Below are 26572 nucleotides of genomic sequence, written 5' to 3' on the forward strand. Positions count from 1 at the left end.
ATGTAAAGGTTCCCCCAAAGTAATTCCCTGCAGACCAGTGGTGGCTGGTGGAAGATATATAAGGTGGAGCTGTGGAAGATATTGACCTAACAATACAAGTTTTTTTTTTACTTATTGTGTTATTAATAACGTGTGCATACTTAACCATTTCCAATTGTTATCCTCACTTTACTGCACTATTTGCTGTCATAATGTAAATGTGCTCGATGCGGGACATATGAAGGATTTCTGATTCTGTGTATTATCATACAGAAACAGTTGCTGTAATCAGCTGTGTGAGTAGTGTGGCATCACTCCATAATCTTCAGTGGGGTTAGCTATGAATCAAACCCCTTGTCCTGGACATAGTTTATGCATAGTAACATTGTTGATGACTGACCTGTTTCTAAGCAATGGAGAGGCCGTCTTGTTTTTGTCTGAGCTGAGCAGTTTGGTCTCATCTCGTTCATCTCTGCTTCTTTGAACTGCAGCTCTGACTGCAAAGACTGAACCTGAAAGAGAACATGTCATTATCATGTTATTCTGAGAGCATATGTGTCATTTACATGTGAGTGTGTTTCAGCTCCTTACCTTCTTATTGAGCTCCTTCTCCCTGTTCTCATGCTCTTTCTGTTTCTGGGCCTCCAGCAGGACCTGGTTCTGCCTCTGGGTCTCCTTCTCCTGCTGAGCCCCTCCAAGAGAGTCCCGCAGGACCCGGATCTCCCCGCTCTTCAACATAATCTCCTCCTCCACCTCCTTCAGCTAATAACATACAAAATCAACAGGACCAGAGATTGTTCTCAGCTGCTACAAGAACATTTCTATATTTGATATGTGGGCATCAACCAGCACCATTTGTATTGTCCAGACTGCTATGTGTCTGTAACACCGACAATCAAACATTGTCAAGTAATAAAAGCTGAACACATACATCTGATTATATTCAGAAGCTTTCATGTCCATCAATTAAATACTTATATAGACTGGCTTTGTTTTTCAGATGAAGTATGTCTTGTTTAAAACAAGTGGCATAGTCTGTATCAAAATGGTTTATTAGCATGCAAAGCAATATTAAAAAGGGAACATCCTGTTTTTAGAATAAATGTACTTAAGTAAATTAAGTATGGTCTTAGTGATATAAAACCACTGCAAGTTATTCTTATTTTACATTAGTTTTGCTCTCGTTATACTTTGTATTGCAACTGTTTTAAACACCCTGCTTAACAACAAATATCAGGGTCCCAGAAAATGTTATAAATGCTTAAATCTCATGGGTAAATGCAATATTAAATCTATTTGTATGTTTGCTTTATTAATTGAGAAATCAGTGTGTCTCACCTTTCCTCTTTAGCTCTGCATGCTGAGCCTCCAGCAGACTGCTGGACTCTGCGCTCTCTGAGCCAAACCGCTGCAGCCTGTTCCCTGAATGCACAAAAACAATAATGCTGAAATGAGAACAAGGTCCCAGCTGAAAGCATCAACGTTTTCTCAGCACACATCAACTGACCATGCACTCATTCCTTTTTTTAATTGAGCAAGCTATTTTCCCTGCAACTATGGATTCATTGTACTCACTCATTTTTGTTTAAGGATCATTTATTTTACCTCAAATATATAAGTCTACACCTTTATTCAAGTACGAATCCACAGCTGTTCTCTTTTTCACATCTAAACATCCCTTAACACCGGTGCAACAGACTTTGTGGTCAAGTATGTTGTTTGGAAAGGGTTTCTCCAACCAAGTTCAGGGGCCTCATTTATAAAGCCTTGCATAGGATTGACGTGGGAAGATTGCTTACGTAGGACAAAGCAAATAAATACGCAGACATTTTCCGATTCATAAAACACTGCGAACCGGCGTAGAACTTGCGTACAGCACATCCTACGCCGGTTTCCCTTTATAAATCACAATCAACTCGAAATGCGCGCAGTTTTTGCGGGCTTCACGTAACGCCCATATTTGCCTATAAATAGTCAAAGAAACGCCCATTCATTCATTCATTCTGACTGACTGCATGAAGAAGATCGCAGGAAATGACGACAGAACAGCTAAAAAAGACATCTCACACCGTGTCAGATTTGGTTATTTGGGGAGGTCGAGATAAATCATATTGTTTGGTGGATGCCGTTTGAACCAGAGTAGCAGCATGGAGGTCGGATCGTCACCAAAATAAATAAATGGTCCGAAAAAGGTTCATGACAAAAACAATACACATAGCCTTCCTCAGGCAGTGTGTTTGTACCGGGGACAGGAGACCCCCCCCTTGATGAGAGACTGTAAGAAGTGATCGGGGAATCCCTCCGGAGTGGAGTCATGACGACTGGATCTGAATTATTGTTTTCTATTTGGTGGTTTGTGTTCCAGCTGTCGATCAGCTGTGCGCAGCGTCTCAACCCTATGGTCTCAACCCCCCCTCCCGCAGCAACCCTATATCCACCAGTTGAAGGAAATACAACTAATGTGTTGTGTTATATTAGCTGTACAATTTACCACATGGTGTTCTTAGTTTCCATACCTCCTGTGTTTTACGAGCGACTTATCAAGTAGGCTATTGACGGCATAAAACACGATTAAACGTGATAGTAAAACCAGGCTCGTATACAACCTATAGAAAAGCAAAACGGCGTCAGTTTAAAGTAATTCTGTCCTCCTGTTTACCGCATCATTTATGAGAATACATTTCTTAACAAGAGAACATAATCGAGGGGTGATCAATAACATATCCGTATTTATTTATTTCTCCAAGTTAAGTGTTTGTGTGCACTGAGGAGTCGCAAACAGGCGTTTGTTAAATCATTTTGAGATTGGCTTTAATCCATTTGTGAAAATTAATTCATCATATGATAAATGAGAGGTAACATTTGATTGGAACAACATTCTTCTTCCTTCTGCCACGGTGTCGCAGTTTCTCGTCTCTCCGTTGTTGTGCTTAGTGCGTACGCATGGGTTAGAGTTTGCGTGGAGGACCGCACGTTTTCCCGTCAAGTTTGTTTTTTATAAATCGCAAACATTGCGTAGAACTGGCGTACGCCATCTTTTGAGCGTACGCACCGTTTATAAATGAAGCCCCAGACCTTTGGTTCTTTCTCTTTTTAAAAATTAATTCTAGAAAAGTGTTTCTGAATTACGAAATCTATCATTATATAAAAATCTTACAGCATTTGGGATGTAAGTTGCTCAATATACCTTCAAAAAGAAACAAAACAGTTATCAGCAGGTATTGAAATATGTGTGTTTCAGAGCCAAATTGGAGTCACATACACAGGAGCAAATGGCACCAATGTTCTTTTCTTAGTGTAATAAATTAGAAATCTAACAGGATCTAGGAGATTAAATTCACACGTTGACACTCAACACCCAGACAGACACATTTGGGTGCGTTTTCAAATGATTTAAATCACTGTCCTGGCGGATTTGATGCCAGCAGAGGAATACATAAATAATATTCTCTTTAGCAACAAAAACATTCAGCAAGAATTTAACAGACAAATGAAGGTGCAGTAAAACCTTCAGTGATCAGTTGTGCTCTAAACTCACCGATAGGGTCTCTGCTTTGTATCCCAGAATTCCCTTTGTTGCTGCTGCCGAACCAAATGTGTTCTCTCTGCTCTGATTGGTTGTGGCTCTGCCCACAGTTCTGCTCTGCCCTGCAGACCCCCGCGTGCCAGCTCCGTCGGTTTAGTTCCTGCTGTAGACCCAGGTCCAGGTGCCGGGGCCGAGGTGATGGCCTGCGAGGCGAGGATGTCAATCTCATTCAAGTCGTCCTGGGTGAAGCATTCGTCATCTCCAAACGGGTCATCAAAGTCCATCGTTGTCACTCGATCCCGGCCTCGGAGGCGCTTGGTGGGGGGACAGTTCATGCTTTGGTGGAGGCAAAGGGAAGGAGAAAGTAATCAACAGCAAACAACTGTGTAGCATCACGGCTAGTATTTATCAAGCGTCAGAGCAGGAAGTCAGTTCTAGCAAGCTCAGAATTCACTGAGGGATGCAACTTCATGAAGTGCAGCCCCTAAACTCAAAAGTGGAACCAGAACCGCTTGAATCTGATCAACTTTGGGAAATGATGTACAAAGTTACTCAAGTCTAATTGTGTCACAACGGTAACAATACATTTGCTTGTATTGATAGGATTAAGAATAAGTGTCATTCATTATTGTCCAAAAATGTTATGACTGACCCTCCCAATTTATTTCAGAGCTGCAGAAATGTTTTGCATCGTTAAACGTTAAAGAGCCCAGGGATCTCTTAAACCAAAGGCAATTCAAGTTATTCATTTAGTTGCTTGCACAAATGGGTGGACAACATGGGTTATCCATTATGTGCAAGTATCAAGCCTCTGCATGTTTTAATTGAAGTTAACTTAAACCAGAAGCTAAAAGGTGGAAGTAAGGAAACCCATCTTAACATTGATGAGGAGTTTAGTGCTCATCAGGAATGACTACATTTTTATATTTTAGTTTGAAGGGTTACAGCAGCGATATGGTTCAGGTTTGCAAAGACCAAACTGACTGCGGTTTTCTAACTAAACTTAGACTTTTTAACATGCCATGAATAAGTTAAGTGTTTTGTGTTTATGTGTCTTACGTTATTTCCGTTGTGTCTCCTGTTGGTGCTGCTGTCGCTCCTGTTAGCCGTTAGCTAAAAAGTGAACGCTGAATGACTAGCATTAGCTGTGATTCCAAAAGAAAGTTTACCTGCCAAGCTAACACAGCTCTCTCCGTTACATTATTATTTAAATGTCAGTTAACACTTCATAAAAAGGACGTCGGAGGTGTTGCTTCAAACGTTGCCTCAGCACCAAATCAAAAGGTGAACTTGGTTAAACGATAGCCAGCAGCTAAACAACATGAAGATAAAAGTGTGTTGTTCCGTCCGCTCCGGTGCCGCTGACAATCTGACCAATCAGAGAGCGGCTCTGATAGTCCTACCAATCACAGGCGACCATGCGCTGACCTGGTTGCTGTACAGGTCCCTGTTGGAGACAAACCATACTAAACGTGCAATAGAGAAGAAACGAGCCAAGTCGTTTAGATGAGAGGAGAGTTCGGTGTGGAATTTGTACGGCTTTAATAACAAATATGACTTAAAGACTCAATATATTTGTTTCCCTGCAAGAAAGGGATTCAACAGGATTCCCAAATGAAATGATTGTGACACTGACACTGTGTAACGCATACAAGAGCATTGTCCGTAGAGTGATTTCAGGATTTTATCAGGTTTTGGTACTGAGCAGATTAATCTCTTTTTGTGTATGAGAACATCCAACCAAGGAATGTAGTTGTCACCAGGTATACAAACACATTTAACAATACAAAAAACAACAACCTTGAATACAACAACCTAGACATATGACAAGGACAAACGGTACTAATCTAAGCCAATTTAAAATGTAAAATAATGCAGAAAATACTGCATGCATAAAGTGCTTGGGTGCCGAAAACACATCTGCAAATTGAGGCTAGTAACATCCCTTCAACAAAAGAGACTTGGTATCTCTTTTGTAGGATCTAAAACTCCCTCTGCAGGGGTTGATCAGGACAGACCAATAACAATGGGGCATCCCTTAAGGACCATAGCCTTGTGCTATATTTAGGCACTCTGACGCAGGAAAACACCCTGGCAGTTATGTTATTAAAGCTCTATTAGCATTGATCAACAAAAAAGGAAATAGTACAGAGAGGACTATAGCCTTCTCTAAAACACTAGCAGGGACATTGCTGAAGATAGGATATGAACAGAAACACATTCTTAAAAATCAGAATATCAGCCTTTATTCTGAAAAAGTTTGAAAAGTGGATTTTTATATAAAACCCAACACAAAGATACTACTAGAATTAGAAGGGATAACGTGTACCAAATGTGATATACTTCACTGACACACACACGTTTGATTTTTCTGTATTAACAACATGAAAAGCAATATTATAAACAAATATAATATATATATTCTTGTATTACTCTCTTATCTTATGATAAACCATTGGCTACAAGTGGAAGGTTATCTTATCTTATCACAAAAGACTGGAAAGGGGGAAATACCTTTCAAACTGAGTCAAGAAATACAAATATAATATAAATATTGCTCATAAATATGTATTAATATGAAATAAAATATGCAATTCTCACAATATTTCAGTTTTTAAAATGAAAGAGATATATTGACAAGGAATGTGCAAAAGTATGAGGTTCAGGGAATATGGGAAATGTACAGAGCAAAGCTTACTCACAAAAAATGAAAGCAAGTTTAGTAATTATCACGTTATATGTTGTTTAATCCGTGCAGAAAACACATTGTAATAATAGCATGTTGTTGTTTTACAGGGGTTTAATGTCCGTGGACTATTTTTTGGTCAGGTGCGGCACCTTCTTGGGGTCTCTGCTGGTTGCCTGGCAACCTCCTCCAACCTCCAAAACTCCTATATCCTCCTTTTTCCTAGCGTATTTTGTGTTTACTCCATAGCATCATTTGAACATAGCCTACTTCATAGCCACGAGCCCCATGTAATCGTTGAATGTTAAGAAGTGAGGGGATCATTTCCAGTAAAATTGACCATGCCTTTATTTTTATAAAAAGATAGAGAAGAACATTTATTTGTTATCATCTTATATCATCTGTCATGTAATCTGTTTTTATCCATGTGTAATTTCAATGGCTGATAGATGTTAATATGAATCTCTTTATGTTCTCTTCTCATAGAAGCGTCCTGTGGATTCTCAGTGACAGCAAGACTGCTTTCCATTTTTAGACACATACAGGTCTGTGTGTTGCAGCTGAGGCTCATACAGGTGTGTGTGCGTGTGCGTGTGTGTGTGTGTGTGTGTGTGTGTGTGTGTGTGTGTGTGTGTGTGTGTGTGTGTGTGTGTGTGTGTGTGTGTGTGTGTGTAACACTGACACATGCTCACTTTCTCTCCGCCTCCGTACTTCAGAACAGAAATGGCAGAGCTCAGCGACAGGCATCCAGATGCACCCATCATCATCAGCAGCAGCATAAGACACATCACGAACATCTGCAGCACCACAGTATCACCACTGTCCCTCACAGTGGCAGGTCTGCTCTGCACGTCTTAGATAAGATAATTAATTGAATGAGCAACACAAACATATTTGGCAGGCAAGTTGGTTGCCATAACGACCAAACAGTCAAAGCAGGGTCACTGAGTGAATCAGAGGAAATGAAGCCTACATGCAGTACATGTGTTACTGCAGAGCATTGAGCGGCTGTAAAACTCTCATGGCTCTGACTGTCCTCTGCTGCAGTGTCCTCTCAGGAGGCCCTGTAGCAGGACTCGGACCGCTGTCCAATCAGAGTGTGCGCTGTGTTCACACTGAGGTGGGCAGGATGTCCCCTGTGATGTGATACTCACAGACAGATATGAACCGTTCTGCATTAGAAGTCACCAAGTACAAACACAGTAAGGTGAAGAGGAGAGTTTAAACTCCCTATTTGTGAACCGAGTACTCTCAATTACGGTGGCCCTGAAGTGCAAGACACCACAGCATTTCACAAAACGCCACAGCATTTCACAAAACACAACAGCATTTCACAAAATGCCACAGCATTTCAGAAAACACAACAGCATTTCAGAAAAACACCACAGCATTTCACATTGGACGGAAAGGGTATTCCTTTAGGGAGAACACTTCTTGTTTGTGATTGGACAGAGCCAGCCATAGGAGCACTGCTGTGATTGGTTGTTTTTGCTGCCAGTCAAGAAATGACGCTTCGTGATTGGCCCAACACATCAGCCGTTAGCTGTTAGCACTCACTCAGAGCTCACAGCTCCTCATATCTGTTCAGAAACTGGACAAAAGTTCAACATATACAAAACACAGACTTTCTATGTCATGGTGAATACAGTCGCTGCTTTATTTATGTCTGTATGACGTTGTTGTGAGTGTAGACGGAGCAGCTACAGGTTAGTTTAGCCTGATCGATCCGATTCCGATAGGATTTACATGGGAGATACCAACTACAACAAAATGAACATATTTGACCATGATTTCGTTGTATTAAACGTTTCAAAGTGATGCCGAAGTAACTACATACTGATAACGGTTAGTAAAAACCATGAATTAACGCTTTGACAAGTCTGCAGATAAGACGGCAGGCGAAAAGCTTTTAAAATGCGTGGTTTCTGAATGGAATCGGATCCATCAGGCTAAACTAACCTGTAGCTGCTCCGTCCACACTCACAACAACGTCATACAGACATAAATAAAGCAGCGACTGTATTCGCCATGACATAGACAGTCTGTGGTTTGTACATGTTTAACTTTTGTCCAGTTTCTGAACAGATATGAGGAGCTGTGAGCTCTGAGTGTGTGCTAACGGCTGATGTGTTGGGACATATTTCGCTGTCGGGTGTTGACCAATCACGAAGCGTCATTTCTTGACTGGCAGCAAAAACAACCAATCACAGCAGTGCTTCTCTGGCTGGCTCTGTCCAATCACAAACAAGAAGTGTTCTCCCTAAAGGAATACCCTTTCCGTCCAATGTGAAATGCTGTGGCGTTTTCTGAAATGCTGTGGTGTTTTGTGAAATGCTGGGGAGTTTTCTGAAATGCTGGGGAGTTTTCTGAAATGCTATGGCGTTTTGTGAAATGCTGTGGTGTTTTGTGAAATGCTGTGGTGTTTTGTGAAATGCTGTGGTGTTTTGTGAAATGCTGGGGAGTTTTCTGAAATGCTGTTGTGTTTTGTGAAATGCTGTTGTGTTTTGTGAAATGCTGTTGTGTTTTGTGAAATGCTGTTGTGTTTTGTGAAATGCTGTGGTGTTTTGTGAAATGCTGTGGTGTTTTGTGAAATGCTGTGGTGTTTTGTGAAATGCTGGGGAGTTTTCTGAAATGCTGTTGTGTTTTCTGAAATGCTGTTGTGTTTTGTGAAATGCTGTAGTGTTTTGTGAAATGCTGTTGTGTTTTGTGAAATGCTGTGGTGTTTTGTGAAATGCTGGGGAGTTTTCTGAAATGCTGTTGTGTTTTGTGAAATGCTGTTGTGTTTTGTGAAATGCTGTTGTGTTTTGTGAAATGCTGTTGTGTTTTGTGAAATGCTGTGGTGTTTTGTGAAATGCTGTGGTGTTTTGTGAAATGCTGTGGTGTTTTGTGAAATGCTGGGGAGTTTTCTGAAATGCTGTTGTGTTTTCTGAAATGCTGTTGTGTTTTGTGAAATGCTGTAGTGTTTTGTGAAATGCTGTTGTGTTTTGTGAAATGCTGTGGTGTTTTCTGAAATGCTGTTGTGTTTTGTGAAATGCTGTGGTGTTTTCTGAAATGCTGTAGTGTCTTGCACTTTAGGGCCACCGTATTCAATTGACCATTTCCTAAGCCCCGCCCTCCTTCGTTACTGTTGCTATGACTGTAACACACAGTGAGAGAGAGACACTATCTTACCCAAGTGGACAGATCTCAACCAATTGGCTACATCATGGTCTTTAATGTTTTTATTACAATGATTTTCTTTCTTTGTGCTTTAGCGATGAGGATTAAGAATATAGTTATTAAAGTGATATTATAACACCGAACAAGACGTGCAATTTAACTTCATGGTGCAACCTTTACGATACATTTATTGTATTTAGACTTCTGCGGTGTTGAGAAAACCGATTAAAGAGGACATATTATGCTAATTTTCAGGTTCATATTTGTATTTTGTTCCTCTGCTGTGACATTTTCCCATGCTTTAATGTTCAAAAACTTATTTATTTTTATCATACTGTCTGTGCTGCAGCACCTCTTTTCACCCTCTGTCTGAAACCAGAGCCTAGTCTGCTCTGATTGGTTAACTGGTCGGCTCTGTTGTGATTGGTCAACGGTTCAGAGATTTTTTCAGGAATGTCCTGCACCTTAGCCTGTCGTGTACAATGTGTTAAAGTGCTAGCCAATAGGGTTTTCAAGTGTTACATAGTGAAGTAGTTGTGTTACGGAAGCACTGTTCTGCAATATGTGCTACAGTGCCAGATTCTCACTTCCTTCACTCAATCACTACACTGGCTCCATGTAACCTACCAGATCACCTACAAAGTACTCATAATGGTCTACAAAGCCATCAACCAGACTGGCCCCCACTTACCTAACTAAAAACTTTACGCACACTCACGTCAGCCAGCTCCAATCTCCTTGCTGTTCCATGGGACAAAAATGGCAAGCATGGGAGACTGCGCCTTCTCCTCCCTGGGTCCACGCTTGTGGAATCAGCATCCCAAAAATATAAGGACCTCTGCATCACTCCCGGATTTTAAGAAAAGCCTAAAGACCCACTTTAAATCACTTTAAACTTGTAACTATTAAACAAGGGAGTGCAATGGAGGCGCCTCAGGCAGGGGGGGACTGTGTGGGAGAGAAACTCCCTCTGGAGGGTACTTTGGGATTTTAGCCTTAGCAGACAATGTACATGCACAAAAACCTATATAAACACACCACAGAAGATCCCATAGGGCCTCTTTAAAGTGGATTCTAGGAAATCTCCGAAAAGCAAAATAGGGCAGGTCGTCACATACATTTCAACCTTGAGGAAAATGGAATGACCCTACAGTTGACATATGAACAATATTGTACATTAGTGGTTCACGTCGTCAAGAATAGTTGATATGTTGGCTGTGTAAACTTTCTGGCAAGTTGCACAATAAGAAGTGCATTTAACTGAAGCACTTGGGAAAAAAGGATTATAGATAAAATGAGCTTCACTGTGTTATTGTGATTGTTGTTGCAGACTCATTAGCAGAAAGTGCTTTTGAATCAGTCATTAACACCTGCTATAATTCCTACAAAGCATCAATTTCTTTATCCCTGTAGTTGTGAACCTAACGGTTTATACCATCTGACAGTTTCTTAATGCAGAAACCAAAAGAGTGGTGGCAAAGAGCGGCCTGCGGCATTCAGCTACAAATCGCCGCCAGCAAATACCATCACGCCAATCAGTTAACAGAGTACTGTGACGACTGTTGACCTGTTATTATATTCTTTTTTTCCGGCATTAAACACATGAACACACCTCCCGGCTGCAGAGAAATGTTATCATTTTAGCAGGCTGCCCTTGCTGCCTGGTAAGTATTTTGGCCTAAAGATTTCTTGGCTCATTGCTAGTCCATTTAAAAAAAAAAAATCATGTTTTAAATTTAAACGCAGTTATTTGGTCCACTTCAAGTGTTGAAAACAATGGATCTATACTATGATATCAGTGTGAAAGCACCCTTATATAGTATCAAGGCTCCCACAGGTCTGTTTAGATCACGGACTATCCTCGGGTTCAGTTCTGATAACTATTTTTTTTGTGTACTGAAGTTCTCCATAATACCGAACACAATCTGAAGGAGGAGACCTCTGCTAGACATGAAGGACTACATCTCCCAGCGACCCTTGCGCAGCATCTGCCGGAGGATCCTGGGGGATAGCTGTAAGATGGATGGTGTGTTTCCTCTGTTACTGTGTGTATCGATGCAGCACAGGCTCCCCTCCTGCACACGTCGAGGCTTCATGAGGAGTTTCAGTCAGGGAGGAAGACATCCAGAGGGAGACCACTGCCTCTGATTGGCTGATGATCCTTAGCAGGCCACCAATCAGGCACCATCCTCACCTTGTGACTGCGTGTGTTTCCCTCACCATCTCTGAACGTCAGCCTGCGCATATTTTTATGTTTGCAGAGCTGAATGCATGCATGAGTGTATGTGTGGGTGAGTGCAGGATGCTAAAACCTGGAGCTGTGAAGGGGGGGAGGGGAGAGATTAGAGACGCTTAAGAAATAGAAGAAAAAAGAAAGAGACTGAAATTAGGAAGAGAAGAAGAAGGGAGGATTGTGAGGACAGATGCTGAGGAGAGAGTGATAGTGAAGCGCAGACTGAGGAGAGGGTGAGGAGGAGGAGGAGGAGGAGGAGGAGGAGGACGGAGGGAGGAGGAGGAGGAGGAAGGAGGAGGAGGAGGAGGAGGAGGGAAACGACCTGCTGGAGGAAGCAGCAGCATCGCTGATTTTTGCAGGACCCAAGGCAGCCGTCCTCCGTTGCCGTGACGATGGGCTGCTGGCTCTCTGGACCGTGGATGGGGGACCAAACGGTGAGCATCAAAAGACCTGCCTTAATGTTATAAATGACGTCTCATTCGAAGATGAAGATAAGCTATAGAACAGTTCAGTTGTGTGTGTGTGATCGTGTGTGATCGTGAGCTTAAGCATGCAGGTGTAAATGCAGATGCAACATGGCTTAATATTATGATTTTTCAAGGACTCTGCATTTGTGTGTGTGTATTATGAAACCTAATTTATGCATCTTGAAATCTTAACATTTCATGTCTATTTTTGTACGTTTTAATATGGAGAATTGTCTTCTCCTGTGCGAGAATGTGGTTTATTTTTGTCATCTACATCTGCTGACGGCTCACAGTCGTTTAGCTGCCATCCTCTGTATCCACACACAGGTGCCATTTTGTACTTCTCAGCTCATGTTATCTGTGTGTGTGTTTTTGTGAGTGTACATGTGTGCCTGGTTGAATGTAGCGGAGGGTGACTCATGGATGTGATGTGCTGGATGTAACAATACTGTTCATGCGTCTAATTCGAATGCTGCTGAGCTGCATGTGTGTGAGTTTGTGTGTGTGTGTGTATGTTTGTATGTGTGTGCATGTGAGTGCGTGTGTGAAACAGGATGAGACTGATGATAGCTCGTAGGTGTTAACCCTTTACTGGAAACATGGACACCATGTTCATATTCGTCATGTTTGATTTAAATCGCCAGAAATTCCACTGTTATATAGCAAAGAATCCACCATCTGTCTGCAGGCAGAGCTGTGCCTTGTGACCTAGTTGCATTAAGTCAAGTAAGACAGAGTTTTAAACCCATATTGTGATCACACTTAAAAAAAAGGACTGGAAGTGCAGTTAAAATGGCAGAGTTTGTAGCTAAAATTTGATCGCGGTATCAGTGATGCTGTTTTCTCACATTGTATAAATGGACCAAAGCATTACTTGTGATTTAAGTTGTTGAACTTGCCAGGCAAAGTTCTAAAGACAGTGGTGCTGCAGAGGCGGAATTATGTTGGCTTTTAGTCCTCCTTATCAGTCAAACTCCCACCAACAGCCACAAAACTGACATTACCCAGGCAATATCACCATGAATCATCAGGGTTACTGTCATCAAGATGGTGGAGCAAAGAACAACTAAACCCTGAATTAGGACATTTCTAGGTGTGACCAATATTCTTAAATTAACTATGAAGAACTGTAAGCACACTGTGAAAGTTTGGGGGTTGTAAGAAGGAAAACGTGTTTGGACGAGGGCCCAACCGTAAAACAAGCAGTCTGTCTATCACAAGGTAGCCACACCAGAGCATACCCCTGCTTTATCGTCTATCTTACTCAAAACATATTTAACACAAACTAACCACAAACTCATTAGGAGAATGTTTACTGAGGTCATAAAACAAGTGAGAACTAGGGTCATTTTTTCTTACCTATACAATCATACTTAATGTAACATTAGAGAGAATGCCAGTTTAATGAGCCTCACTGTTTGTGCATGGAGTTAACATACTTTATGGAGGTCATCTAGGATTTCATTACTTTTAATATTGACTGTATACGTCCTGCTGATGATTTTGGAAATTGCCTGTTACGGATCGATTGGACAATTCTTGTATTGATCAACTTCAGCAATGCCCTTTAATGTATTTTGGGTGGATGGCTTTCAAGGGAAGTTTGTTTACTTTTCAAATCTAGTATACTTGCAAAGTGTCTCCAAAGTAGCCTACCTAAGCTTTAAATGAATAACAAATCAAATTAATCAACAGAGTTGCCATGAGAAGACACATTTATACCATTAAAGATTCAGATTTTTTTTTTCTCCATACAGGTTTTCTTGAGATATGTCTAATGGCAGTACGTTTGTGGTATTTTTGAATTCACAGAGAACATACTATAAATCTTTAAGGTGCTTTTTAGCCTCTTTAAGCTAGTAGTTTTATGACTTATTTAATGAAATACTTTAAAAAGTCTTTTCTGGCACCTCCAGACTCATAAATAGTTAAAAAATCCCTATCTATTTTTGTGACAGACTGTATAAATAGATGGATGACGTGTCTTTACTGTACCAAAGCTGAAGCCAACATTCCATATATGGGCAAAGCCTATCTTGTTGCTGTGACTTAATTTAAAGAGTTAGATCAGTAATCAGGGGGTGGAGCTGCTGTAATCTAGGCCCCGCGCATACACTTGCCTAGAAAATAGGCAATCACAGCCACAGCTTATTAGCATTACAGCCACCTACTGTTGTTACAAACTGGATAGTGAACAGTGCACTTTAACTCTTAAGGTGAAATCAAACATGGCTTCAATAAGAGGATCATGTTCAAACTTTGTCTTCCGAATGCAGAGATGGGAATTTGTTTGCTAACATGCCATTCTTCTTTTACCCTACTCTGTTTTTTCTCAGTTGAGTGGGCGGAGTCTTGCCAAACATGAGCCAGCGCGATGCTCTGCGGATTCTGGCGGCCCACTCAGCGTCCAATCACCATGCAGATCAAGGGTCAAAGGGGGTGTGGCACCGAGGCAGACAGGGGAATCTGGGAGCCTCTACCTCTCAACCTGCAGCACCTTAACCTGCCACTCCCAATGATGGGGGCGGGGCACAACGCCTCCAGTCTCCCTCCTACCAGGACAGGTACACAAACAGAAAGATGTTGTGATAAGGATCAAAACAGCTTAGTGATCTGACTACTGTGGAGAACTGTTAGCTGCCACTTCAAACCGCTTAAAGACAAATACAATTTTCAATGAATGTCTACAAATTGAAACATCTTCTAAAAAGTCAGGAAGTATTTAAGTTTGTGTCGTTTTAAACGACAACTACAACAAGTAAATCAGGTCACCGCCAACCAGGAATCAGCTCTGTGAACAGACCAGTACAATAAGTATAATAATAAGTAAGTAAGAGTTATTTAGATCTATCGGATGGACAAAAGCAGTATATTAGGATATTAAGTTGTAATAAGTAAGAGGATTCTAAATTAATAATTTGGTCTTCATTCTGTGTTTTTGTCTCCATTCTCAGACTTTATTACAGCCATCTTGCTCTGCCACAAGATCACTGTGATGCAGGACGGTACAGCTACCTGTCCAGTTCCCCCACGGGACACAATGGACATTAGCCACAAGGTGACACTAAGAACCAGAAATACACACATTGAATATAAATGTTAAAATTGAACTGTGTTAATCTGCACACAAATATTGGATGTCACTTTGGCCTCAGCAACAGTTTTAGTCCAAATTTGACAAAGAATTCCTGCAATCAATAATAAATGAAGAACCCATAAACATACACAAGCTTCGTATTGTTTCTCATTTACTTTGTTTCTTATCATAGATCCCTCAAGACCCAGAAACTGACTGGTCGTGGACAAAAGGGACAGAACTGCCTGATGGGATGTTGCAATGCAAACTTAGAAGAACCGAACGGCTTCCAAAGTCAGGTATATGCTTATATCTAATAGTTTATGTTGTAATTTATAAACTACCGATTAAGATACTGGAGTTCAGAACCGCCACTAAAATAATACCCTTTAAATTATCTGTAGAAATAAAAGAAATGACAGGAATTAAGGTTGCATTTGTTTTGTTTGTTGAAATAAAAACCAAAGAATAACAGCATCCACGGGCTGACTTAGGCTAGTTCTTGGATAATAAGCCAAACTTGTCAAGAAAAAAGCTCTGTGTCCAGAGCCGGACTGAGACAATAAATCAGGCCGGGAAATTCTCCACCCCAGCCAGGCCACTACCAGTTTTTGTGTGCCATTTTGCTAGATTTATTTGTTAATATTTAAAGCGTTGCTGCCCATAGTGATAGCCCTAGTTTAAATCTACTACCCAAAAATAAACGTATGGACATGGGTCACTATTTAAAAAAATGTGAAAATCTATTTAGGAATCTATTCATGTGAACATATTTTAAGTGGGGGTGGACCTCAAATCCTCTAGGGGGGTCCGGGGCATGCACCCCCGGTAAGATTTGTTTGTTAAATGTTGGAGTTAATGCATCAATCTGGTGCACTTTGAGGGGGAAATAAAGAGACTACACCCATATGAAACAGAACTGTATACATTTAAAATAATCATAAAATCATAAGAGCATGGCCATAACCAATAACATACCATATCCAATATTTAAAAACACTGAAACGTGTTTATTTATTTGTTTTTGTTCATTTATAGTTGTGAGTGTGTCTGGGCTCCTGAACCAGCCTCTCCTGTCTCCCTCCTCTCCCTCCTGCTCCTCTTTCATGCAGCAGCAAAGACTAGTTTTAGCTCTCAACAAGTTTTAATAAGTTTATCTACCTTTTTTCACCTAGTTAACATTTTTTGAATTATATCATGCATATTTTACTAATCACTACCTCTCAAATGGAAATATGTGTTTACATAAATGGGACCAAAACCGTTTGAGACCCACAGGAGATAACTTAGACCACAGTTTAACTATTTCTAAACACTCAGAGTCCTTTACCTCCACCTGAGCGGTAGTTATCAGCCTCCTCAGTCTGACTGGAGAGGACTCTCCTCCACCTTGTTGTTGAAACAGCTCCTATATCGTTAGCGCAGCTAGCTAGCACCAGATGCTAACAGCAACAATACACCGTAACCGGTGCGCGCGCGCTCTCTCTCTCGAGCTCGCCGCCCCACACATACACCACACCCCTCCCGAGCTTAATGACACACAGAGACCAATCAATGGCATTAGTTGTATGATCTGTATGAAAGTGGCCATGTCGGCAGGCCACATTACTGTAGACAGCCAGTCACCTTCTGTGAGGCAGGAGTCAAGACCCACATTTGCGCAGCGTTGCGTTCACAATACATAAAAAAAAGAATCCTCAGGCCAGCAGGCACTTAACAGGCCAGGCCATCGGGAAACCTCCCGGTCCTCCCATGGCCAGTCCGGGCCTGTCTGTGTCTACAGTATGTCTGTATGTTCCATGTTGTCCAGTTGGTCAAAAACATTAATCTGCCTAAATAATAAAATCATAAAAATATTTAGGTCATGCAAAATAGATCAAAGAATAAGTAAATAGATTTGAGTCACTTATTGACCTTCAATATTGACAGTTTGCTGCAGACGCATTTAGTTGTCACTTAAAAGGTACGGGGGGACTATACCCTGATCAAATATGTAAGCATGCTGTTATTTAGTGTATTGCTGTGGGGATCTTACCATTGGACTCAAGATGTGTGTTGTTTACAGACTGATGACGAGGACTTCATGATGGAGAAGCCGCTGGGCTTCATGCCCCTCCACCATGAGCTGGACAGCGGTCTGGGCTGGACCGATGGCTCCATCCACCCAGGGGGACCTCTCCGGGCTGGAGACTGAGGAGGAGGCCTGGAGGACTGCCATTCACATGGGACCCTCGCCCCCAGGGGGTTGTGGGGGCTTCGGATCGGTGGCGGCTCTCCCTCCTCTGAGTCCTTTATTTCCCGGAGCTCAGTGATTCGGGCTTCTACAGCGTGAGCACCGGGAGTTCAGGCACTTCCAGAGGCTGCTGGAGAAAGCGCATGCGGCTGTACAACGCCAGGCTGCAGCATCAGGGCGAAGCCTGCGAGAGGCGGGAGCGGCGTGACAGCTGCCCCAAGAGCCACCGGGAGCTGCTGGAGGCCATCCCTGAGGCGCTGGCCGTGCAGCCTCAGTGTCAGCACCTGCAGGTCGAGATGGAGGACGGCACTGGGTCCATCTTGGATCCTGCCACCACGAGACTTTTCAGGTAAGAAAGCCCCCTAAAAAATGACAGTTACGGTGTTGACAAGAAACATTTAATTTCTTAACAACAGCATCTGAGACTGAAGATGACGTCGTCAGAGTCTAAAAAGACACAGAGAGTTGTTCTTAAATTAGATTATCAGTTGCGCCTGAATTGTTAAATCCTTATTCAAAGCCTAAAAATGTAGCCACGTAACACCAGGTTTCTATGGAAACACTCATAACCGTGTTGACAATACCAGAATAACGCATGGTCTCAGTCAGTTGGTTTAGTAACAACAGTGAGGCGCTAAAATAAGATGTCAGTACCCCTTTAGGAATTTGTTGACTTTTTCTGCCTTTGCTTCAATTATAAATTGTTTTTTTTTTACCAAAGTAACAGTCGGTTATTCCCCTAGTTTTAAATGTAATCTCTTGGTTTAAAAAGCAGTCTAAACTAGACCATGTATAGCACAATTTACTTCATCCTAAACCAATTATTTAAAAAGGTTTTCTGGTATGTTTGAAGCTAATATTCTTTGTAATCTACGAAGAACACCAAACAATTAGTCCAGAATTTCATAACTTCTGAAATAGACATATCTGAAGATAATGTATTTTAGATTGAACTCTTTCTGATTGAACTATTTCCTACAACATGTTCTTATGCTGCTGTTTGACTTAACTTTTTGAATATTTTCAGGGTTTTCCTCGGTCCAGTTCACCAAGCTGACCGGCCCTGCTTTCTGAACCCGTCACCGCTCCAGCAGTGGAGCTCTGTTCAACCCCTCCCACGCCCATGCAGCAGTCTCACGAATTAATGCCCCAGTCCTCTCCACCTGCAGCACCCCCCTCCCAGCCACCGGAGACCACTGGTACCCATACAGCAGCAGCATCACGAGGGCTCCAGTTCAGTAGGTATGCTGAGAAGAAGCAGAAACTCTGCACCCTCGCCCTCCCCCGCAGGAGTACCGCCGCCGGGCCAGCCACCCATCTTCCCCCTCCTACTGTGCAGAAACCCTGCATCACTGTGGAGGTGTGCCCCCAACATAACGTTTCCTGCCACCGGGCCTTGGAGAGGGAAGATGAGCTAGTAGCTGGTGTGATGGGCTTCTCACCCAGAACCCTGGCCGTCCCACCACAACAACACCCCAATGCTTTAGGGCCATATTAGGAGTGCTAACACCCCATGACGATGTACGACAATAACGCTAATGCACAGATCGCTCACCATGACTGGTGGCACTCGCAAGAAAGAAACATGATGCCAGAGCAACTGGTGGCAGAAAGGACAGAGAGATGAAGGAGGGAACTGGAACAACAGAGGCAAATTCATGAAAAAGAGCTGGAGAGGGAGAGAGAGAGGGAAGGGAGAGAGAAGGGAGGCACAGATTCAGGAAGAGATGAACAGAGAGAGGCAGCAGGAGCTGGTGAGGAGCCGAGCCAGAGAGCAGCAGCACCTGCAGAGTTTAGTCAACCCTCCTCAGGCTGGTGATGTCAACGACACCTGGCCGAAACCTGCCCAACCGTCAGTCTCAGGGTGGCGGGGGAGGAAGAGGGTCTCTACAGCACCCTGGAGGGCCACACAGGGGCTGGCTGTGCAGTTGGATGGGATGCAAAGAAAGGACACATAAATGAGAATACAAGTCCTAATCCCTGTTTTGGTATTCAGCTGAAACCTAATCCAATCGCCCAAACCCAATACAACCTCTAGGGTCTCCAGGAAACCAGCTCTTAAGAGGACCGGGCGTCTCAGCTAGCGGATGAACGCAGTGGAATGAGCACAGACGAGGAGACCAATACCGACATGCTCATGGGTCGTTACTGGAGTCGCATGGAGAGAAGGGAACACTTTCTGTTGGCCCGTGAGCAGAAGCAGCAGCAGATGCAGGCCAGAGGAGCGACTTTACGAGACACATTGCCAGGGGAGGAACCATCGCTGGAGGAGGAGGAGTCTCTGTTGGAGAAGGCTCTATGCTGGACAACAGAGGAGGCGGAGCTTTTGCAGAAGGGAGGTGCAACACGGTGCTGGAGCTGAGTCAGAGGAAGCTCAGTCGTCTGAGGAACAGGAAGCTTTTGGATGACCTGGACGACCAGTAGAGGAGCTGTTGACTCATGGGACCAGGCTGAACAATGAGGACAGGCTGTGTACCAGCTCCCTGCTGACGGTCACCACCGTCTAACTGCATGGGCACCACGTTCTAAATATAACTGTGAGTGTGATGTCAAGCAAACATGACGACATTTTAGTGATTCCTCTTGTTCTGTCTTTTCAAACTCAATGGTTAGATGGATATCAGTTTCTTCTGTGTGACCTGTACACATATAGTTCCAGGAAATGGCCTAGCTAAGCAAAGAGGCAGGTGGCAGGGAGGAAATTCAAGCCTAGCTTAATCTATTGTAGAAATAAACAAACTCCTATCCTGTCTAATTCAAACAAAATGATTATCTACACCCTGCACAAAGTCGCACAAGAGACTTAATACAACCTCTTTGCACCTTAATTGCGCCCAGGTTATACACCTTTTTAAATGACAAAGTGGAGTAGGGCACACCCTAAATGTACTTGGCCATGCACTTTAGATAGTTTAAAGGTCCCGCACATCACCCCTCTATGGTTGTATGTACAAGTATGCCACCCCAAAACATGACTGTCCAGAAAGTACGTGCCAACAGCATAGTGCCACTGTTTGCTATTCAGCTTGCTGCCTCTATCATTTTTGGAGTATTTTTTAAATGTTGTTCATCTTCTAAAGAAGAAAAGGGTCCTCTTCTTCTCTGTACTTAAAGCTCAAAGACGAAACTGATAACCATCTTCTCATATAACTGTGGGGATGGCAGTAAACAAGACGACTTACGTAAATGTGGGACTGTTCCTTTAATGAATATGTGTGAGAGACTCACTACATCACCTCAACTGATAGCTTTATGTGTGGGTGTGTGATCACTGTACAGCACTCGGAACAAAATGTGTGTGTCAGTGCATGATGCTTGTAAAGACAAAAACAACTAACAAGGTCAGATACGCGTGTATGTTTGCATCATGTGTTTCATGCTACATCTTATGCTACATTTATTTCACAGAATCTTTGACAAAATGAAAAAGAAAATGAAATATTCAAACAGACCATGAGATTTCGGGGAGCAATACTGTTCTGCGTGATGTACCTGGCTGTGCACTAATGATCGATCACACAAGACTACTTTTACATCAGCCACAGAACACATCAACTGTAGCAATGCAGACAATGACAACTGAGATTTGATGTTAAAATCCTGAATGGCTTTTATAGAAACTCTGTTTACAATTAAAATATCAGTCCAGTGAGCTTTTGTAATGGAAATGAAAAACGCAACTGGGTTTACTAGGTTGTCAAACACTAGTGAAACCATGTGGATCAGGGATGGGGAACAATGTGCCACACAAAAAAAAAATCGACCACAGCTTTTATGTATGAAATCAGCTGCTGTTGTAGTTGGAAAACACATTAACGCCAACCACTGAGTTGTAATAATTTGATGGAAGATGAAATGATACATCTAAAATATTTTCTCAATGAAAGCACCATAATGTGTGATATCGTACTAACAAAAGTCCTTATTACTTTTCAGCCGACATGGCATGAATGCAGCATAAGATTCTCTGTTCATGGCACAAGGCTCCCTGTTCCTGCTGGTGTCTTTACTGTTGGCAGGATGTTTACAGATCTACCTACCCAGGGTAACAGCTTATGCATGCTACTGAAATCTCAAGTGATGCGTTGACTGTGTGGAGACAATTTCAAAGAAAGAAGATAAACTGCAAGTCAACTATAGGCTACGTTAGTTTGTCCAGGCTGCTGCAGCATCATGTACAGTCAGGACAGACAGCACTCAAGTCAGCGTTGACATTCCAGTAGAGGCAGGTACAGTGTGAGTACATCTGAAATCTACTAATTCCAGTCTGCAGTTCGGGAAAATGTGCAATAATACCTCAAGCTACTTTTACAATGACAGTGTTGTTGTGTGTGCACTTCCTGTCAGGTGTCCATCAATGCAGTAACTCGTTTAAATCAAACAGATGCACAAACATGACGAGTCACCGCAAGTGCACAGTAATCCTAGAATCAAAATGTCAAGAGCAACGGTTATGTACATATTTACATTATTTCTTTACATCGTTTTCCATGAGAGGGACCTAAGAAAACAACTTTTTGCACATCATTTTTTATACGAAACGTTTTCCCTACCTTTCTGTACCAGGGACTAAGGCCAGTGGAACGACTGTAGATAGAACGACTGTGTGTTGATGTTTCTTTATAAACTATCATAGTGATTTATGAAGGAAAACACATGTTTATTGTCATTGTGTTGGACATATTTCAATATTTTTCTTGTGGTAGATTCAAACCAATGTTTTATGACTTTTAAATCTACTTAATTTATTAAAAAGCTGAAGAAACTTTGATTTACCATTTTCGAAGAGTGAACACAGAATGTGAATATTATTGTCTCTTTGAATGGCTAAATTGAATTTTATTGTTGTTTTGTGTCATTATGACATGTACATATTGATTTTGTCAGAAGGCGCAGATGAGGTTTGAGTTAGTAATAGGACATGCTGGTGCCACCAGACACCTCCAGTGGTTTATCATGTGACTCTGTAGGGTTATACAGTCGCTGTGTTATGGAGGCTGTGTATACAGCACAGAGATTATTGTAGTATTAGTACATTTAACACTCACAATATGGTCAACGTTCATGGAAAGTAGTTCAGTTTGTTCTGAATGTTAAATGTGGCATCCATGAATTATAAGTAGGCTCACTGACACTGTAATGCCTAAAGGAGCACTACAACATTTGAGATGAATCTTCTTTCTCTCTGTCTTTTCCAGAGTCATATGATTTAGATGGATATCAGTCTCATCTCTGTGTATGGGGGATAGGAATAAGGTACACAGGGATAGGTCCATACATGTTTAGCATTGGTAAGCAGGAATACTAGTGGCAAAAAACTCACAGCAGCCAGTGTTATATGTTTAATCTTAATAATTAAACATGTGTATCAATATAAAAAAATGGTGGTATTACCAGATGTATTGAAAAACAGTGGAGTATATTTGTATTCAAAACTAAACTGCTTTGAGCATCAGCATGGTAATATGCTCACAATTCACATGGTGATGTTTAGTAGGAAATGGTAACCATGGTTACTTTCCCAGTCAAGCTAATACCATTAGTAAAACAGACCTAAACAAAAACAGACATATTTGAATATCCGAACATCAGAGATGTGATAAGATATTAATCTTAGAGATCTGGAACCAGGCGAAGCTGGGCGTAGTGACAGAATATTCTTTCCTTATGGTAGAGTTAGGATTAAGAAAGCAAATTGTTTAAATTAGACAGCTGTGGAGTTCTTGAAAGCCTGAGCTAGGTTAGCAGTCTTTGTGCTGACCTCAGCACATCCTTGGCCCTTCCATGGACAGGAATCACAGAGAGGAAACTGATATCCATCCTCTAAGATAATTTACAGAAATGTCAAACTGTTTGTTTAAAACACTCAGAGGGAAAAGACGTGGAATCTGATGTTTCCACATTTCCCCTCTCTCTCCCGGCTGTGACTCAAAGAGTCTGAATAATGGATGACGAAGAAAGAATTGTTCCTTTTCACCCGCCCCCGCCTTCACTCTTTTTGCTTACGTTACACAAGGACACTAAGAGCTGAAAATAGCACTGCTGTCCTCATGTGATGTGAAATTAAAAGCACACTGGAGCGGAGACACTTGCTGCTGGGGATCTCAACACTTGTTTCACTCCATCTGACAATCCCTCCATCCAGCCTGCAACACCACCTCCATCTGTCTGTGCAAGGGTACTTTTCACAACAGCAAGCTTTTTGGAATATGATGATGTACATGTGATTGTAATAAAGAGATTTTAATTAGCTATGACACTGTGTTTTTGTGTTTTGATTAATAGGTTAATAAAACATTTCTGACATTAGGTAGGTCCTAATGTTCAGATATGAACAGTAAAGGCCAAATTATTCATGAGCAGTATGTGAATAAGTCTAATGGTGTGAACCAACATCAGTTGAACATACATCAGCACACATTGGTAATTTATTTATTAACCATTACATAAGTCATTGGCGTTTTAACTTTTTTTAATCATGTGTCGCAAAGGTTCGAATAGATGCTGTATGTAAAACAAATTAATAATAATATTAGCAAACTTTAAGTTAAAAACAGAGAGGTTACTAATGATCAATGCATTTAAACTTAACCAATTCACATGATAAATGCATGAGATGCAAAATGTTAAAAATCCTAAAGGGGAAGTAGCTTACGGTATCCTTTTTTGGATTTGCACTGATACAATGCTTAACCTTCCCGCCAGGATTAAACACAAACCTGTATAATAAACAGAAATGTATTATAATTGTCTTTTCATTACGTAGAACTGTAATTGATTTATAACCATTTTTAAATGCAGTGGTCAACAAACACAGTGGGGTTATTTTGCCACACACCTGGCCTCACACAATGAGACACAGGGAACAGACAAGAGTGTGGGAATGAGGAGGAAAGTGACCCACTGATCCCCCACCAAGGGACACAGGATCAAGACCTCTGCCCTCAAGAGACAGAGGTTGAGAAGGAAGGAGGTGGTATCATAACTAAATATCATTTATAATTCTTGGTCATTTCTGGTGAAAAAGTTAATGCATAACACTTTTAATAAACGCACATATCCAGTTGCAGTTCCATAACTTCCAATAAGTAAACACTCCAGACATATTTCCCGCTGATGTTTTATTATGTTGCTGGTAATCCATCCAGTAATGTGTACCCTACAATGTGGTGACTCCTTTATTCTGACTGTATTTAATGGTTATGGTTCAATGCATTTGTGTGATGCATTAAAAGCATTGATCCGACCCTCCATCTGTTTCTCTGAAATCTCACCATTGTCCCCTTCTAATATGACCACTGAGCAGGTGGCAGCTCAGCATTCCCTCTTCTTTTGACCAGCACTGTGATTGGTCAAAACCCAGATCCACACATTCATATGGAGATGTGGGACTAGCTCCACAGTCCAGACCAGCATCACCAAAGAGAAGAGTCCAGTCAACAGCGCCCCCTGGAGGCCGTGGTAGACCCCTACAGACTGGAGTTACTACCAGACAAACTGAGATGACCATATTGGTCAAAGGTTACTGGAAGTGAATTCTTCTGAAGTCTGAAATACTAAGAACTTGTTCTTCTGTTTGTACAGAAGGTTGTTTTTGTTCGTTTTCTTTATGGAAGATGACATTTCCTGAGGAAATGACAGCAACTATATCTTTCAAGTTAAGAAAGAGAACATCTTGTCATGCATGTTGCATGAACCAAATCTGATTGCATTTGCAATTATAATTTTAATACACTGTACTTCCTGTTAAAGTGCTATGGTTACATTTGTAATCTTTTGGTTGTTATTGATCATTTTGATCAGAAACGTTGCCTGTTCTTTTTATGGAAATATTTTCATAACAACTTTGTTTTGATGATAATTACTCAAAACTGATCTGTTGCAAGATCCAAATGTTTATCCTTATTTGTAAAAGGTTTGTTTATGGCACAATTTTCTTTGATAAGTTTAATATTCACTGCACGCCATCTGTTGGTGAATGAATGAGATATTTGTCATCTTTTGATTGTTTATTTTCCTCACTTTATGTAAGCCATCAAACTCCTGAATCAATGATGGCTAGGACGCACTGTTTACCCAGCTGGTCTGGCCCTGTCCCCCCCCCCCCTTTCGCAAATGAGGGCCTAGGCCCCTTGTCATGTCTGCCGATATCTGTTTTTCTTATGTCTGTTCGTTTTAATCTGTGTCTATGTTGTTGTCAGTAACGTATTGTCTTATCTTTTTAAATGCCTTTGTGATGTGCTGCAACCCATTTTCCCCTCGGGGACAAATAAATGAATACTACTACTACAACTCTGGAGGACAGAGTTGAGTGTGAACGACGTCCACCCACACCACCAGCAGCCAAGTAATTCTCCAAAGGGATTTGGCACACTTAAGGAAACAGCTGCCCACCAGGAGACCTCCCACATTCATGTATAGAGAACTAGTTCTGATCAGCAATAAAGCATGATAATTAATACAGGTTCGAAATGTATGAAATGTTGATTAATTTACGCGATACTTACATAGATGATGTTTTTTCAACCCAAATTTCGAACGCTACAAGTCAGCCAATGGCGTCCTTTCCCTCCAGATGGCTGGTGATGTCACCCTCAGTTTTCTGTAACAACCCACAGCCAGCATCTGTCAGAGGAGTCCCTTTGTGGATCATTGACCACACCATACAGGGAGTCAGTGTGGGAAACTGAGCTCAACGTGCTACTCAGGCTGACTACAAGGCACGTGTCAAAAGACCACATCTGGACAGCTGCATGATAATTAGGTTGGGTTTAGTTCAAGTAACATGAATGGGCATCACACTACTTTATAACATCTTTTAGTTCTGTTTGCAAAAAAATGAATGAAGAGATTATATAATTTCTTTTTAAAGGATCAATCAAATCAATATAAAATGGAGTGTTATAACAGTTAAATATTAATTTGTTTAGTGAATGAATTGACCATTAATGAAATATCGCTTAGCTTTTACACTTGAGCTTATCCCAGCTCTAATTTAAATATACACAGTAAATAGTTTTCCCTTATGAGTGTGATGAGATGATGAGCGTGTGTTCAGTCAAAGTCATTGATCCCAGCATCAGGCATCAGATCTGCTCTCTACAGGGTCACCACTTTCCCAGATTCACACAGAGCTCTGTGAGTCTCTCTCCATCACCCCCCCCCAGTCCCCCACCTGTTTCCCTGGGATCTAACCATTGTCCCCCGGGCAAT

The 26572-nt window shown here is 41.6% G+C and overlaps 1 protein-coding gene and 1 long non-coding RNA gene across 2 annotated transcripts in view; one reads left to right on the forward strand and one right to left on the reverse strand.

Annotated features, from left to right (window-relative positions):
- The window catches only part of atrip (ATR interacting protein), a 16375-nt gene extending 12535 nt beyond the window's left edge, over positions 1-3840 (reverse strand). Inside the window, 7 exon segments of the mRNA XM_034205622.1 lie at positions 380-440; positions 443-491; positions 571-743; positions 1321-1401; positions 3518-3571; positions 3574-3636; positions 3639-3840. Of these exon segments, the coding sequence (XP_034061513.1) occupies positions 380-440; positions 443-491; positions 571-743; positions 1321-1401; positions 3518-3571; positions 3574-3636; positions 3639-3840 (683 nt within the window).
- A 14575-nt stretch (positions 3841-18415) lies between these two features.
- LOC117539462 lies at positions 18416-23616 on the forward strand. Its single transcript, XR_004568001.1, has 2 exons — positions 18416-19896; positions 21296-23616. It is a non-coding gene; the product is annotated as an uncharacterized LOC117539462 (long non-coding RNA).
- Positions 23617-26572: the final 2956 nt, after the last annotated feature.

The sequence above is a fragment of the Gymnodraco acuticeps genome, unplaced genomic scaffold (assembly GCF_902827175.1).
Source record: "Gymnodraco acuticeps unplaced genomic scaffold, fGymAcu1.1, whole genome shotgun sequence".
Classification (NCBI taxonomy): domain Eukaryota; kingdom Metazoa; phylum Chordata; class Actinopteri; order Perciformes; family Bathydraconidae; genus Gymnodraco; species Gymnodraco acuticeps.